This window comes from Centruroides vittatus, unplaced genomic scaffold, assembly GCF_030686945.1.
Source record: "Centruroides vittatus isolate TY-2023 unplaced genomic scaffold, ASM3068694v2 scaffold_435, whole genome shotgun sequence".
Classification (NCBI taxonomy): Eukaryota; Metazoa; Arthropoda; class Arachnida; order Scorpiones; family Buthidae; genus Centruroides; species Centruroides vittatus.
In genome coordinates this window covers 6,383,694-6,401,908 of record NW_027122708.1, presented here as the reverse complement: position 1 = coordinate 6,401,908, position 18,215 = coordinate 6,383,694, and the positions used below count along the sequence as shown (strand labels likewise).

Here is an 18,215-nt window from a genome sequence, read left to right as displayed (position 1 = left end):
AAAAACTTTTCTATAAACCTTACACTGTATCCTTACCATACATTGTTCTCCACATCTAGAAACCGTTAAACGCAATGTTTCTTCCTAGCCGTTTTAACAGAGGAAAGTGAATGGTTGTCTGTTCTGTCGTATTCTCCTCTGTTCATATGGAGTATGCAGCACCTGAGGCTATGACTCCGAAGAAACGATGATGGACGCATGCCGATGAGCCGACCGAAGCTTTTCGTGAATGATTGTCAGTGACCCCAACCTCGCCTATGGTCACTGGCGAGTACCCTGCCTCAATGCTCTCTGCCGCCTACTTGCTTCTTTTCGCCCCTGCTATATTTACTCACTCCCCTCACCCCACCCCATGCTTCAGAAAATTATCTGATCTAATATCGATGACGCTCCGAGGATAGCAGAATTAGGGAGATGATGTTATTGGATTTATTGTTGAAGAATAACAAAACTTCTAACATGAAATATTTTATTACGACATCATATTATTTTACATATTTTTCTTTGGTGAAATTTCCTTTAACAGTTTTTCTCCAAGTAGATGCGTCAGACAAAGGGAACGTTTTTTTGAAATACCATCGTTTCCAGACCAATCTAATTCGTCCGGTAAAGCGAAATCTTCTACAGTCAATAACAACAATATTGTTCGATCCCGATCGTAAATTACGTCATTAAATAATAGATGTTTTACGTATCGAGGGAGACAGATTGGTCCTCGAAATACTTCTCCCGTTATCTTTGTTTTAACTTTTCCCTGGATTAGTATAGCATCTAATACTTCATTACTTAAAACCATGTCCTGATATCCATAAAGATCTGGAATGATAGCCTTTTCCAGAATTTGCTTCAATTTCTCAATGGACAAAAACTTATAATAAGGATTACGAATCAACAGGGGCAAAGCTACTTGCAACGCCACGAACCTCCATATTTCGTATTGCAAACTTGGAGGATCTGAAAATTTTCTAAAAGAGTATCTCATTTTACTGAGTGATATGATTATAACAGTTACGTCTGTTTCGCATATTGTTTCGGTGACAGATTTTGCATTGTTTAAAATACCGATTAGACCTAAAGTTTCGCAGACGGACAAACAATCTTCAAAAGAACCATTATCATAAAAATATAAGAAAGAATTTGTAAATGGTAACAAGTTACTTTGTTGATATTGACTTGTTCCTATGACTTTAACGATCCCAGATACGATTATGTACATACTTGAAGCATATTTATCTAATTTATGTAGAATTGTTCCCGCGGGAAATGTCCATACATCATAGTCAAGTTTGCAAAAATGTTCGAGTTTTTCCGATCCTGTAATCCATTTAACGTTTTTCAGAATAACTGTTGGTTTTACGATAAAATTTTTATACGATGGTATTGCTAACAGATTCCTCGTTTTATTTTCGATAATATTCAATAGCTTAATATATTCATATTCACCTAAAATTCCATCTTCTTTCATTTGAATTACTGCTTGCAGGCCATTGAACAAAATTCTTCGAGATGCTAATCTTCTTTTAGCTGCAATAATCGAAACTGGATACATATGTTGCATTTCCATTAATTCTCTTAAAATGATCCGCTTGTTTCTGTTTATTTTTTCTTTTAAAGCATTGACCAAGTGTGTATATTCTAGCATAAATTCTACTTTTTTTATATTTTCTTCTTCTGCTAACAGAAAACAAAGTGCCATATCGAAATTTTGATGCATAGCAGAATTTATACTAAAAACAGCAATTTCGTTCACGCAAATGCAGATTAATTTAACTATCAGAATTAAACGAAATATGACAAAATAGTAAAAATATTCAAAGAATATCATATATTTTTGATTATAATAAAGGAACCATTTTATAATTAACAAAACATTAACCACTATCAGAAATATACTTAATTGATTGATGTGGCTCTGTACGTAAGTTTTGAAACCAACAGTTCGTATACGAAGAAAGGAATCCGTGCTTAATACAAGGATTTGTGCGCAAGGAATGAATATTTTTGTCGACTTCTCAATAAATTTCAAACTTTTAAAATTTGTTATGGAAGTAATCAAAACCATAATAAGTGGTACAATAAGTAAACTGTGCAACAGATATTCATAGTTAGTAGAATATATCATTCTTCTTGCAGATACATTTTTACTTTTTCCTTTATCTTCTGTTATTTCTTTTCCTATATATCTGTCGATCGATCTAATGTATCTTTTAGCATAATCCCCCAATAAATCGTATAATTCGTTTCGGATCATAAATCTTATGACCACAGTTGCGTCTAAATATCGGGGATTTTTTCTAGAAAGCTCTCGTGATGCCAATGATGCCATTAATCTTGCAGTTTCTCTCCGGATTAATCCCATGTTGAATTGTTTCCAATAATAAATTTTGGCCGATTTTAGAGCTCGAATATTTAATTCTTTTAATAACTCTTCCTGTTCGTCTTTAGTGAGAATTACAGGTTGATTTTGAAAGCAATCCGAACAAGTGATAGTTCGAGGTTTAAAATAAGAAATGGCCTCTAGCTGATCACTTGTACTTTTATATGGATCTTCGATGTAAGTGTGATGCTTTATCCATTGCCAATTTGCAACCGACATAAATTGATCTAAATGTTGTACTTTAATTGATTTGGCAATTATTTTACGCAAATGCGTTACAGCATGAATCATCCTGGCTCTTCCCGGTAATGAAACAGTGCTCACGCCTATGATATTTAGTAAATATCTTGCACTGATATGATTGAAAAGTGTTAAAAATGAAATTCCGCCGACTTGAAATAGCATTTTTCCAATTCGATAATCGTCAAAACCGTAATAGAAAGATATGTACAAACTTAATAATAGAGAAACAATTCCTCTAGTCGAAACCCATATTAAAACGATGGTATCTTTCCATTTTAAATCGTATCCAAACTTTTTAAACACTAGATAAAGTATTAAGATCGTTGCCATCCTAATGAGCTGAACTAAAATATAATTTTGAATTACCCAAATATCTTCGGAGGTTGTAGATTCGATTTCAAACTTAATTACTGGATTTAAAAAAAGCTGAACTATCAATATTCCAATTATGATGAATATAAATGTATCAAGAATGTAATTCAACATTTTCCAGTAAGTTTTCACTGCTTCTAATTCGTCAGGGGGTAAGCTATCTTTGCCTCTACTAATAATAAATCCTGCCACAAAAACAGCTAAAAAGCCATTTCCGTTTAAAATATCTTCATTAAAGAAAAATACCACGTACGGTACCGTTAAATAAATGGTTATTTCAGTGATGGTGTCATTTTTAGTCATGTGTAATCCAAAATTTACTATTTTACCGAAAACGAATCCTGATAACAATGACTTTAAGATGATTTTGACGGTTATAAAAAATATATCTTCGGAATTACAACTTTCATTCATAATTAAATTATATAAATTTAATATTAACAATGCAAAAGTATTGTTAATAAGTCCTTCTCCTTCTAATATGATGCACATGTATTTCATTTCTCCACTTTCGTTTTTTAGAGTGTGGCCAATAAAAAAAGGATCTGTAATAAACACGATGGCGGCAAATCCTACAGTAATTAATTGATTCCACATATAAATAGGGTGTAAATAAAGTGCAAATATATACATAATACAAGTAGATAAAATAAAACCTAGAATTCCCAGAATCACACAACAGTTAGCTACAGAAAGGAACAAATCAGTTTCTAACATAAATGTCGATCCGAAAATTAAGTATGGCAGAAATAGCTGTAAAATGGTTACAGGATTAAGTAGCACATAGCGAAAAATATCATTTGTTTTTAATCCGACATTTATATTTTCGATAATAAATCCGAAAACTATTCCCTCAAAAATGAATATTACTGTATGAGGAAGGTTGACGATATTTTTAACCAAGGCAACAATCAAACAACTTAATAAGAGCACAATTGCAATTAGAATAACATTATAAAAAAATTTCCAGCTTTCGTCTGATATTGGTTGAAAGCAGCTTTGAGTTATTATAGATTCCGTTCCCTTCAATGACGAATTCATCGCGAAAATTATTCTTTTTCACTTCTATTTTTCATTTCCTTGAATAATATCGAGTCTAAATTGGAAGTAAGTAAACATTTTAATAGGAAATATATATATTATTTTTTTTATAAATGTGAAATAAAATAAATTAAGCAAAGTAAATGTTAATACTAATTTAAATATTTATTTTCATCATTGAAAATTAATGATGGGTTTATTTGTATGAAAAATTGTTTAATTATTGAAATCATTCGAAAAATCTCGAATAAGGTATTAGCTTCCTTTTGGTACATTTTAACATTTTTTAACGATTTTTGTTTAGTTTAGTTATAAAAATTTCTTAGTCTGCAATTGAAACTTCAGACCAAAAATTATTTTCCCGTAACTGAAATACACGCAATTGAGCAGTATCTTTCAATGCTGTATTTAGAAATTATTTACATTATTAATAACGAAATTTAAGAATAGTTTGAGAACTTTTATATTTATATGGTTGGTGCGGAAAATTTCAAGCAGTTATCAGTAACCCGCGGCCCCGAGTTTTTGGTGACGTAATTTTTCCCGTTTTCTATCTCCTGCCGTTATGCAACCCTAATTAAGCCGATCGATATTCGTGACGAAAAAATCCGGTACTTTTCCGAATCATTCCGTCAGTCATTTTTACTACTATTTTTAGCGAAATCGACATTTTATTTCGTAATTCACGCATGTTTAATATTACAATGAATATGTTTTTTACACATGTTTATAAGGTTTATCTGTAAAAAAATGTGAAATTAAACATCGTTTTTTTCTAAAACTGGATTGAAAATTGAACGGAAGAGTACTAGAAATTCAAACTAAACTTGACCAATGAAAAGATGAGAATAAATTGTATTCTATTACTAGTTTACTTATCATTAACATAAATTATTTTAGTACCTAGTGTAACAGCGGTTATGGAATATGTTAGTACTCGGCAGGCCTAAAGCTTGTAAGAAATTTTGTACGAAAAAATATATGCGGCCCGTATACAGAAAAGATTGTTCGACACTGATATAAAGTGTATTCTTTTGGGGTAATATTGCAAAAATTTAGTTGAAAGAAGAAATTTTACGCAGGTAATTCCAAAAGTAAGGTCTCTTATTTTTTTTAAATAAAAAGAAACGTTTATACAAAAATAAAGTTCATATCATTTTAAAGCTTGAACATTTATCTATTTTTATACATAATCACCATTTCGATTGATGCATTTTTGTAGGTGCTGTAGCAGTTTTTGTATGCCCATGTCATACCTGCTCGCCGCCGCGTTGCGAGTCCCATCTTGCGCACACCTTCCGATATTGTAACTTTTCCGTTAAAATCCTACGAATTGTGCTTGGGGAAAGCCCAATAACCAAAATGCAGAGATCATCCAGAGTGATTCGCTGATCTTCACGCATGGTTTGCTCAATCTTCGCGACTGTCTCGTCGGAAATTGACGGTCTCCCGCTTCTTTCTTCTTCGTGAATTTCGGTACGATCAGCTGCAAACTTCCTATACCACTTGAAGATGTTTTTGACATTTATGCACGACTCACCACACACTTCTGTCAATTGGCAATGAATTTTAATCTGTTTAACACGACATTACGGCGAGCTGGTAAGATATGGGCATACAAAAATTGCCACAGTGCATACATAAATGCATTGACCGAAATGGCGATTATGTAGAAAAATAGATAAATGTTTAAGCTTTAAAATGATATGAACTTTATTTTTGTATAAACGTTTCTTTGTATTTAAAAAATTAGGAGACCTTACTTTTGGGATTACTCTCGTAGATTTTAATGATTCGCTTATTTAAATCTTTCAAATGAACTCATCATTAATTATAATTAGAAGTTACAAAATAAGAAATAAGAACAATTCCTCTACAGACAAGTTTTTTTTAAATTATGATATAATTAAATCGAGATAATGTGATTTTAATAAAATTGTAAACTTTAGAATATGGGACCGCATGGCCGAGAAGTTTGGGTGTCGTCACTCTAGGAAACTCGGAACAAATCCGGACTGGTCGACAAATCCTAGAAATTTTTGGAGGGTTGTCCGTCCAGATATGTAATACCCCATCTCTTTTCACCCTGTTGCCCCATTTTAGACTGGCCGAACCCGTAATGGGCTTGAGAAAAAGGCCTTCTCAACGCCTTTTTTAAACTATTTTTGTCCGGTGGGCAAAAATAGTTTAAAAAACATAAGGTGAAAGCATTCGAATTTATATTAACTTTTTGACAAAACAATTTGAACAAATTATTCTGATTTTGTAAATTGAATTTTATGATAATTTTGATACAGTAGAAACATACAATACACCTTATCGCTGAGAACAAACAATTTATTACCTAAAACTAACGTTTTCGGCCCAATTTATGGGCCATCTTCAGGTTACAGCTGTTCGATTCCGATACAAAATCGAACACATTCAAAATAAAACCAAAATAGAACATACGTTTAAATTAAACCAATAGAACAAGCATAGTACAAAATAATAAATAACAAAAATTAAAATAACACGAAAAATGTAAATGAAATTAAAATACATATAAAATACTGTGACTGGCCGTCAATCTTAAGGAACCATTCGTTTTGCATTAACCCAGAAGCCTACTGAGTGACGGCAGACTCATTATCACGAGTGTTACGTCTTACTATGTATTTCCAGGATGACGGTAACACCGTCGCATCCTTATAATTTAAACATCTGCCAGCCAAACTCGCTCTGTAGATTTCACATTTCTCAGTTATGGACGACAGCGTTGGCGAGTGTACTTTTACAAGAATTTTGGCATTTTCCCATTCTACCACTGAACCATCTGCTTGCGCCATTTTGGATAACGCTGTTGTGCACCTGTTTTTTGTGACATCGTACCGATGCTCCTTTATCCTCACTCCAAGGTTTCTATTAGTGACACCTACGTAGTCCCTATCGATTCCCAACTGGTCATTTTTGTAGGGAATTGCATATACTCCCGCCTTTTCTTTAACACCAATTCTTTCTTTGTCATTTCTAATCAACCTATACACTGTAGGGGCCCTTTTGCATATTAAACTGGCGTTAAGAAGCTGAGTCTGAGCAGAAGATAATTTTGATATTTTGGATAGTCATATTTTTAATTAATTCTAATTTTGAAAATTGTAAATTAGCCAATTAATGTATAATATTTTAAAATTCTTGAAAACATAAATTAAGTATTCATTTCATCGAAAATCTAATTTAATGGCTTTTCAAATTTATTGATTAACCGTGAGCAAACTTAAAATAATTGAAATGAATTGTAAAATTGAAAATTTTACTTATTAAAATGAAAGATTTTAAAGAATTTTCATGTAAATTATAAAAACTTACGAAAGCTCTCATTTTTCAGTTGAATTTAGAATAATGTTCGAAAATACGAATGATTCTAAATCATAATATTCATAGAATCGCATATCTGTAGAAACTATGGTATTTGTCATTAATATTTTGAACATTTCTTTAAAATAAATAAAAGTACATAATTTATTTTGATGTGTCGTATTAAGTTTTCCATCGAAATAATACATAATATATATTAGTATTACGGTATTTTCTTCGTTCCGCTCCGAGGGCACCAACAAGTAAGTTGAAACAGGGCCTTTTTTAGTATCCATTGTGGATTTGCCAGACACAATAGAAGAAGCCGGTTTTTTAAACTCTTCTGCTCTGTGGGCACTAAAAGGGCCTTTTTTAGGAAGCCCATTATGGGTTCGGCCAGGCTCACAATGGGTGACCGAATGATGAGGGACGGGGCCCGACATATCGGGATGGACTACTACTGTAAAATCCTTGGGGATTTTTCGACCGTTCAAAATTCGATCCCGGGTCCCCAAAGAGAGAGGCTGCCACCTTGACCTCTCGGCCATCCGGCCATCTGACAAGCCGGGTGGTGAGGATCTTTCTTTTAACAAGCCATTACGGGTTCGACCAGGCCACACTGGGAGCGGCCGTAGTGATGGACGGGGTCTGACCTATTCGGGACAGATAACCCATGAAAAAATACCTGGGAATTTTTACGACCCGTCTGGATTTGTTCCCGGATCCCTCAGAGTTTCAGGCTGAGAGCTTAACCGCTCAGCCATCCTCTTGTATGCCCACCAATGGCCGAATGGTTAAAACCACCGAATATTTGGCAGGACGCGGGTTTTCACTTCACCAATGGATTGGTCACTTAGTGTTTTCCAGATTTTCTTCGCGTGTCTAATATCTATGTATTGGCCAGTTTCTTATAGAAAAGCATACTGGGAAGCACCCCTCCTTGGCAGACTGTTCATGTATTATGTTTCTTTATACCGGGGGTGGCGAACCTTTTTGAATCCGCATGCCATATAGTGAGCATAATTATCTTCAAAAATATTTATGCATGCGGAAGTTTTGACTTTGAATATTTAAAGAACTGAAACGAACATGATTTAATTGGAATAAATGTAAAGAAGCTCATTTTTCAATCAGCTTTTTTACATTTATTCGAATTAAAGGATGATCAGATGAAAAACCGAAAGAATTATTTTAAAAAGATGGTGAAAAACCGTAATCGTATGACACCTGAACTACGTTCTCGTGTAACTAGAAATACTCTTATTTCGAATCCAAATCTGACTTTTTCAGACTCTCCCCTTCAATATTATTATAATTATATCATATCCCTTTACCTTAAAAATAATTATAATGAGGAATTATTATTCTGATGTTCTAATATATATGAACAGAAGTACAGTCGAACTCGGTTATAAAGAGCACCAGAAGACCGGCAAAACTTCCTTGTTATAACCCGTACTCGTTATATTCTTGAAAAGCAATGATGTAAGTTGGGAGAGAATGAAGCGTCATTCTCCTCCTATTCACATTCACCTCCTATTCATTCTTCTCCTTCATTTACCATTGTGAGCCTGGCCGAACTCACAATGGGCTTGCTATAAATGGCTCTCTTAGTGCCCACAGGGCGGAGAGTTTAAAAAAGTACCGTAGTATGTACTGTACATAGTATTTGGAAGTATACTTTTTCAAAGGAACCGGAAGTTGTATGAAATTGAGTTGGTCTTATCAAGATAGTAGGAGGTACGGATGCAAATCTGATTAGTAATCCTGTGTTGTATTGTCTGTTTGCTCCGTTGTCATCCCAGAATCTTTGATCGTCTGTGTTAGTCCTGCTGTCGTTGAAGACTAATCCATCTACGAAACTTGCGAGATAATTTATCTCTGCTGTATCTGTGATTAATTTCAGATTCTTTTTTAGATCTGTTATCAGACATATCATTTTGCATAGAGGGCATTAGTGCTGTTCTCCAGAAACCGGAATCGTGGGTACCACAGTGCCACGTGTATCCGTATTCAGTGTTAAGTTGAATGGTTCCAAAGTTCTCGGAGTTGTATACGTTGAAGTATGCGTCATACCAGTCCTGATAAGTATCTTCGTCCTCTGGACTTAGTCTTGCGTAATCCGCGAAGAATCTGTCTGCTACGTCATTAATGTTTATGTTTGGTCTGCGTAGACACATATCTGTGTAATTCATATTACTTGTTTCAGGAAAACGCATTTTTTTATTTGGAGGCCATTTGTTTATGTCTTCGTCTTCAATCATAGGGAAGGATTGCATGGGTATTTGTCTGTTATGATCTTCGAAACATTCCAAAAATGGAAGTAAATTAAATGTAGTAGTAGGGACTACGGCTCCGCCTGTTGTTTTTAAGTCATCGGTTAAGGAAATTATATGATTTATTTGTATAAATATAAAATTGCAACATTTTAACAAAAATACTTGTTTACGTTTTTCATCCGTCGTTCGCTCCAGTTGACAGTCCACAATTTCACAAACACGGAGGCGACCTTTCTTTAGAGGCTACTGCCTCCGCAATAAAATGTAAATGTGGTAAAAAAGTTTTATATTTATTTTTACTTCAGAGTGTATTTTATGTGAAAATGGCAATAGCACCAGAGGACGTTTTTACCATATTTACATTTTATTGCGAAGGCAGTAGCCTCTAAAGAAAGGTCGCCTCCGTGTTTGTGAAATTGTGGACTGTCAACTGGAGCGAACGACGGATGAAGAACGTAAACAAGTATTTTTGTTAAAACGTTGCAATTTTATATTTATACAATTAAATGTAATACCGTCGGCCATGTTTTATATTTATTTTTACTTCAGAGTATATGATTTATTTTAAAACCGCATTCGACTACGCGCAATCTTGCTCCGAGGGTGTTAATGACGTCACGTGCTGCCAGTCACGTGGTTTAAGTGCCGCGCAAAAGTGTGTGTATGGTATGTAAGCCCAATTATCATTCCAAGTCAGTAAATGTGATCCAGCAGATTTTATTAAACCTTTTTTGTGGCCCGTATGGTACATAATGTTTAAAGGTCCTAGTAAAGTCAAATGTTATTCTTTTTGGACCTTTAGGAAGTGTTATAATTTGTTCAACTATTTGACCTCCAGATTCTCCACCAGGGGGAACAACTCCTTCGGTTTGAGCTGTCTTCTGGGTTTGCGGTGCAATTCAGATGTCGAACAGTTATTATTAATTTGGATCAATCAAAAACAGTTAGATGGCGATTCTGTTTCGGAGGCCATCATATTAATCTTTTATATTCATTTTATATTAATTTCGTGTTGTTTTTACTATTAAACGCTATATTTATCTATATATATAAAAATGAATGTATGTCTGTGTGTGTGTGTGTGTGTGTGTGTGTGTGTTTGTCCTTCATGCATTACCATACCATTTATCCGATTGCCATGAAACTTTGGGAAGTTGTTTAATACATTCCCGCGAAGGTTTGTGGCATATGTGAAGACCACCATTTCCCCCCTTTCAAAAATATATTTATATATGGATTAAGGCTTTTATGTCCAACAGATGGCGCTAACTTCCAATGACCTAAGTTTGCTTCTCTGTGAGGCATTGTTTTTCTGTGAGAACAGACTAAACCAGATCATTTTCTATCTATCTATATAAATAAAATATAACGTTCGTTTGTTCCTACCGATTCCTTTGAAATTTTGACACCACGTTGCATTCGAATACGCACGTGTTTTTATATAATATACATGTCGAAATTCCCCCACTGGGGGGAGAGGGACAGGATTAAGGCTTACTGTGAAGAACTCGGCTTCTATTTATACTATTTTGCATGCGTTTTTTGCGTTTTTAATTGCGTTTTAATAGGTTACGTCAACAGAATATATACTAAAAAGAGATTTTTCGATATTTCCTTGCGGGGGAGAGGGACAGGATTAAGGCTTAAGCCTGGACTCCACATTACCTGTAAACAGAAACTCATAAACGGAACTGAAACATACAGCGTTTTCATTTCAGTTCTGTTTTCGTTTTACCTTGACGCTACTAGCATCGAAATGAACTTTACGTGGAAATGCGCCATCTGTTGATCAGTTCTGTAATTGTCGTAGAGTCGAACATGGATGACGCTACGGATTTCGTTATGCTTTCTCTGCATTTATCAACAACGAAATTGTTAATAATCTTTGAATTATTTACATTTTTTGTCGTGCAGACATCTGTATTTTCTAAATTCTTCGATGAATAATTACAAATCTATTTGTTTCTTCGTTCTTTTCGCTACACTTTCCGCCATTACGACAACAAACTACACGTGACTAATACACGTGACTACGCGTCACAAATCCTTGCGTTTTTATTGGTTGCAGCACGACAGAAGCGCAGAACGAAAACGGAAAAGTTAAATAATTTTTAACTCTGCTTTCAGTCTTGTTTCTGTCCAACTGAACGTTCCAAAACTGAAAGTTTCGTCAGTTTGGCTTTCCATTTTACGATTACGTCGCGGATTCCGGTAATGTGGAGTCCAGGCTTTACTGTGAAGAACTCGGCTTTTATTATACTATTTTAGACGCGCGTTTGATTGCGTTTTAATAGGGTACGTCAAGAGAATGTACACTAAGAAGGGATTTTTTGAAATTTCCCTCACGGGGGAAGTGTTATCTATATATATAAAAACGAATATGTCTGTCTGTCTGTCTGTCCTTCATGCATTACTACACCATTTATCCGATTGCCATGAAACTTTGGGAAGTTGTTTAATACACTCCCACAAAGGTTTCTGGCATATGTGAAGACCAACATTTTCCCCTCTTCCAAAAATATCTTTATATATGTATTTGTGAACTGTTATTTGTAATAATTTTTGTTTAATCACTTTATTTTTGCTAATTATGTATTCACTTGACCTTTGTTAAAACCTTAACTGTATCTTAAACAACAATCGAAGTTGTATGAGGAAATTTGCCTATTTTACCGATCTTGGTACTCCCGCTTCCAAATTTTAATATCAACTTAAAATGGTTTAAAAAGACAAATTAGAGTAGAAACGGTTTATTATCCAACTATCAGAAAACTGACAACATGCAAGGGAAAACAGAAAGGAGCAATTAAGTAATTAAATTAATTTGTAAAGGATTAAAAATATAAAAGTGGAAACATCGTACCCCCCCTTCCACGGCACCTAGTGTCACTTCTACAATGTTTACACATTAAACGAAGAACTTAGTCAAAGCAATCGATAAATAATGATGAGAGCTGTCACAAAACAAAGATGAGTCACATCAACAAGATTATGACTCTATAAAAGTTAGATGTCATTATCAAACAACAAAATAAAACAATCATCTCAGCTACGATGACGAAACCGCCAATAAATCATCACCCGATGACGACACTACCATATAAATCATCGTCTGATGACAAACTTTCTCATGCTAGAAGTTTTTAAAAAGGGAGCTCCAACCCGATCATAGAGTCAGATAGAAAGTCAGAGACAAGACTCAAGAGGTCTCAGGGTCAGAAAGAAAAATTCAGACAAGAGAGTAGACCAGAAGCAGTAGTGAAAAGTAGTGAGAAGCAGTGAGAGAGAGACATTTAATAGTAAGTTGAATCGATTTAAAAAATTGAATAATTCTTCGAATAAATTCGAAATTGAATAATTTTTTCGAATACTGATTTTTCCCATTTTTCTCAGCGAATTTGCAAGCATCGCCGACAGTTATGCCCCCCAAACGTCAATCAATTGGTCGATCTACATCTCAAGCACGAAAGAAAAAGGCATTACGAGCTTCAGAAACAGACGAGGAACAGAAAGCAAGATTACAAGCCGTTCGAGTACACACTGCTCAAGCCCGTTCTTCTCAAACGAACGAGCAACGAGAATGGAGATTGAAAACCAATCGAGTACACACTGCTCAAGCCCGTTCTTCTCAAACGAACGAGCAACGAGAATGGAGATTGAAAACCAATCGAGTACACACTGCTCAAGCCCGTTCTTCTCAAACGAACGAGCAACGAGAATCGAGATTGGAAACCAATCGAATACACACTGCTCAAGCCCGTTCTTCTCAAACGAACGAGCAACGAGAATGGAGATTGAAAACCAATCGAGTACACACTGCTCAAGCCCGTTCTTCTCAAACGAACGAGCAACGAGAATCGAGATTGGAAACCAATCGAATACACACTGCTCAAGCCCGTTCTTCTCAAACGAACGAGCAACGAGAATGGAGATTGAAAACCAATCGAGTACACACTGCTCAAGCCCGTTCTTCTCAAACGAACAAGCAACGAGAATCGAGATTGGAAACCGATCGAGTACGCACTGCTCAAGCCCGCTCGAAGGAAACAATTGACCAACGGGGAGCAAGACTAGGAATGAATCGAGAACGCAATGTTCAATCCAGATGGACACTCCACGCTGATTTGAATCTTGCTGCGTTTAATTACGATGCTGATTATGATTACAGTCTTCATCGAAGTGTCGTTATTGAAAAAATGGACAAATTATGCAAATTTTGCCATGCTTTGAAATTCAAAAATGAAACTCCAGGAATGTGCTGCGCAGGTGGAAAAGTGAAATTGCCAGAATTGCATTTACCACTCGAACCATTATCAACGTTGGTATCAGGTGACACAAGCCAGTCGAAACATTTCTTGGCAAACATACGCAAGTACAATTCATGTTTCCAAATGACATCGTTTGGTGCAACAGAAATCATACGTGACAATTACATGCCAACGTTCAAAGTGCAAGGGCAAATTTATCATCGTACTGGATCACTTCTACCACTGCCGGATGCAGATCACAAATTTCTCCAAATTTATTTCATGGGAGCCACTGATGAACAAGTTGATCAACGTTGTCGATTCAATACCGGCACTAATCGAGAAATTGTTGCTGCATTACAAAATTTATTCGATGAACATAACGAATTAGTTCGACTGTTCAGGACGGCCCTCGAGCGAATGCCAGCTGATGATTATGTAGTTGTCATTAGAGCTGACAAAACACCAGCCGGCCAACACGAAAGACAATACAATGCACCAACAATTAATGAAGTGGCGATCGTCATAGTTGGCGAAGAATTTAACTCACGTGATATAGTTCTTCATCGCAGAGATGGTAATGTTCAGCGAGTCTCCGAAACTCATCGCTCATACGATGCATTGCAATATCCAATTTTATTCTGGCAAGGAGAAGATGGATATCATTTCAATATCAAAATGAGAAATCCACAAACAGATAGGGAGACCAATAAGAAAGTCAGTGCCATGAATTACTATTCTTATCGATTGATGATTCGTGAGAACACAGACAATCACATTTTGAAATGTCGGAAATTATTCCATCAATATGTTGTCGATATGTATGCAAAAATCGAGACTGAACGACTTCTTTTCATTCGACTGAATCAAACCAAGCTGCGCTCTGAAGAATATGTTCATTTACGCGATGCAATTGCTACTGATGGCAATCTCAACGAACTGGGAAAAATGGTCATACTGCCAGCTACATTCACAGGAAGCCCACGGCACATGCATGAATACGCACAAGATGCAATGACTTATGTTCGCGCATACGGCCGTCCAGATTTATTCGTAACATTCACATGCAACCCTACATGGGAAGAAATTAAAGATCTTCTGTTGCCTGGACAATCGTCTTCGGATCGCCATGACATCATTGCACGTGTGTTCAAACAAAAGTTGAAATCTATGACGGATTTCATTGTCAAACATCATGTTTTTGGAGAGACACGCTGTTGGATGTATTCCATTGAATGGCAGAAAAGAGGATTACCTCATGCACACATTTTGATTTGGCTGATCGACAAAATTACACCAGACAAAATTGATGAAGTCATCTCAGCAGAAATACCAGATGTCAACATTGATCCAGGCTTATTCGAAGTCGTTACCAACAACATGATTCATGGTCCATGCGGCGCGATCAACAACAATTCTCCGTGCATGAAGGATGGAAAATGCACGAAACGCTATCCACGAGACTTACACGCCGAAACTATCACTGGAAATGATGGATATCCACAATATCGTCGACGATCAACTGAAGATGGTGGCAAATTCATCACTCTAAAAGTACGCAACAATGACATTGAAGTCGATAATCGTTGGGTTGTGCCGTATTCACCATTACTCTCAAAGACTTTCAAAGCACACATCAATGTCGAGTATTGTAATTCAGTGAAATCGATCAAATATATTTGCAAATATGTCAACAAAGGAAGTGATATGGCAGTTTTTGGAGTGGGAAATGCATCTGCACCAATCAATGAAATCGATCAATATGAATTGGGACGCTACATTAGTAGCAATGAAGCAGTTTGGCGTATTTTCTCCTTTCCAATTCATGAACGTCATCCAACAGTTGTTCATTTGGCAGTACATCTTGAAAATGGACAGCGTGTGTATTTTACAACGGAAAATGTACATGCAAGAGCATTATCGCCACCGAAAACAATGTTAACTGCGTTCTTCTCATTGTGCACGGATGATTTGTTCGCAAAAACGCTACTTTACTCAGAAGTGCCAAAATACTACACATGGAATGCATCAGCGAAAAAGTTTCAACGTCGTAAACAGGGCAAACCAGTTGAAGGACATACGAATTTATATTCGTCCGACGCGTTAGGCCGTCTGTATACAGTTCATCCAAACAATCAAGAATGTTTTTACTTGCGATTACTGTTAGTTAACGTACGTGGACCGAAATCCTTCCAAGAACTGAGAACAGTAAATGGTGAAGTATGTGCGACCTATCGAGAGGCTTGCCAAGAATTAAATCTTCTTGAAAACGATGCACATTGGGACACAACACTCGCTGATGCATCGAACACTGCTCAACCACAGCAAATACGCACGTTATTTGCGATAATATTGACAACGTGTTTCCCATCCAATCCGAAAGATCTTTGGGAAAAATACAAAGATTGCATGAGTGAAGACATCCTACATCGTTTGCGAGCAACGAATCAGAATCCGGACATGCAATTTACACCACATGTGTATAATGAGGCGTTGGTTTCGATCGAGGATAAATGTTTGGCAATCGCTAACAAGGGATTGGGGCAGTTGGGAATGTGTGCACCGAATCGATCTGTAAATGACGCTTATGATCGTGATTTGCAACGTGAAACACACTTCGATGTCGATGATTTGGGTACATTTGTTGAAACGAATCTCCCAAAGTTGGTTTCAGAACAACGTGTTGTATATGACACAATAATGCAAGCAATTACATATCAAAGGGGCGGATTGTACTTCATAGATGCGCCCGGAGGTACAGGTAAAACTTTTCTCATTTCACTAATTTTGGCAACCGTTCGATCACAGAATAAAATTGCACTGGCAATTGCATCATCTGGAATTGCGGCAACACTATTGGATGGTGGTCGAACAGCGCATTCAGCACTGAAATTGCCATTGAATTTGCAAACCACTGAGACGCCAACATGCAATATCACCAAAAATTCCGGAATGGGCAAAGTTCTCCAAATATGTAAACTTATCATATGGGACGAATGCACAATGGCTCACAAAAAAGCATTGGAAGCGCTTGATCGTACACTGAAAGATTTGAGGGGAAATGACCAGCCCTTCGGGGGAGCACTCATTTTATTGTCTGGTGATTTTCGACAAACTCTGCCAGTTATACCACGTTCAACACCCGCCGATGAACTTAATGCATGCCTCAAATCATCTGTTCTATGGCGACATGTAAAGAAATTGACTTTGAAAACCAATATGCGTGTTGAACTACAAAATGATGTATCCGCCGAACGTTTCGCAAAACAATTGCTGGATATTGGGAATGGGAAGATGGCAATAGACAGAACTACACAATGTATCACATTGCCAACAAACTTTTGTAAGATGACATCAACCAAAGACAAATTGATTCAAAAGGTTTTCCCAAATATCGCACGGAATTACAAAAATCATCAGTGGCTCAGTGCACGTGCTATATTAGCAGCTAAGAACAACGATGTCAATGACATCAACTTCAGCATTCAAAACAGAATACCAGGCGAAGCGACAACGTATAACTCCATCGACACTGTTATGAATCAAGACGAAGTTGTCAATTACCCAACAGAATTCTTGAATTCACTAGATTTGCCAGGAATGCCACCGCATATTTTAACATTGAAAATTGGTGTGCCTATCATTCTTCTTCGAAACATCAATCCACCACAACTTTGCAACGGTACAAGACTTTCGGTGAAAAAGATGATGAACAATGTCATCGAAGCTACAATTTTAAATGGGAAATTCAAGGGGAAAGATGTACTGTTGCCACGTATTCCAATGATCCCAACAGATATGCCATTTGAATTTAAACGTTTGCAGTTTCCGGTGCGAATCGCTTTTGCAATGACCATCAACAAAGCACAGGGACAATCGTTGCAAGTGTGTGGGCTAGATTTGGAGAATCCGTGCTTCTCACATGGACAACTGTATGTGGCCAGCTCACGCGTCGGAAAACCTTCTGATTTATTCGTGTACGCACCAGACAGAAAAACAAAAAATATCGTGTATCCACAAGCACTCCAATAAATAAATAGAATTGAAACGACACTTTGAAATGTTTTCCCGATGAAAATTAATAATAATAATAAGTTTCAGTAAAAATAATAAAATGTAAATTGAATTTTATCATAACGAGTTTGCTTGAATTTCCTTTCTTCTGAAATCGCAGCAACGCGCGACGGGTAAGCTAGTTTTCTATAAAACGTATTTTCGGTATTGAATTTTTGAGTGTGTAGAACGAATTAATTGGATTTACATTGATTCATATGGAAATAATTGCCTCGGTTTTCGTCGGTTTCGGAATTCGCCGATTGT

The 18,215-nt window shown here is 36.2% G+C and overlaps 2 protein-coding genes across 2 annotated transcripts; one reads left to right on the top strand and one right to left on the bottom strand.

The window, feature by feature from the left end:
* Window positions 1-434: 434 nt before the first annotated feature.
* On the bottom strand, window positions 435-7,475 carry LOC136989010 (sperm-specific sodium:proton exchanger-like). The gene is made up of 2 exons (XM_067287027.1): window positions 7,382-7,475; window positions 435-4,088 (listed from the first exon to the last, which is right to left on the bottom strand). The coding sequence occupies exon 2, from the start codon at window positions 4,031-4,033 to the stop codon at window positions 491-493; it is 3,543 nt and encodes a 1,180-aa protein (XP_067143128.1). The 5' UTR covers window positions 4,034-4,088; window positions 7,382-7,475; the 3' UTR covers window positions 435-490.
* Window positions 7,476-13,749: 6,274 nt separating this feature from the next.
* LOC136989147 (uncharacterized) lies at window positions 13,750-18,103 on the top strand. The gene has a single exon (XM_067287245.1). It carries the CDS (start codon window positions 13,845-13,847, stop codon window positions 17,925-17,927), a length of 4,083 nt encoding a protein of 1,360 aa, XP_067143346.1. The 5' UTR covers window positions 13,750-13,844; the 3' UTR covers window positions 17,928-18,103.
* The last annotated feature ends 112 nt before the right edge of the window (window positions 18,104-18,215 follow it).

Bases quoted from the DNA above. Each gene is read 5' to 3' on its own strand.
- LOC136989010 (XM_067287027.1), bottom strand. From the start codon at position 4,033: ATGAATTCGTCATTGAAGGGAACGGAATCTATAATAACTCAAAGCTGC.
- LOC136989147 (XM_067287245.1), top strand. From the start codon at position 13,845: ATGGACAAATTATGCAAATTTTGCCATGCTTTGAAATTCAAAAATGAA.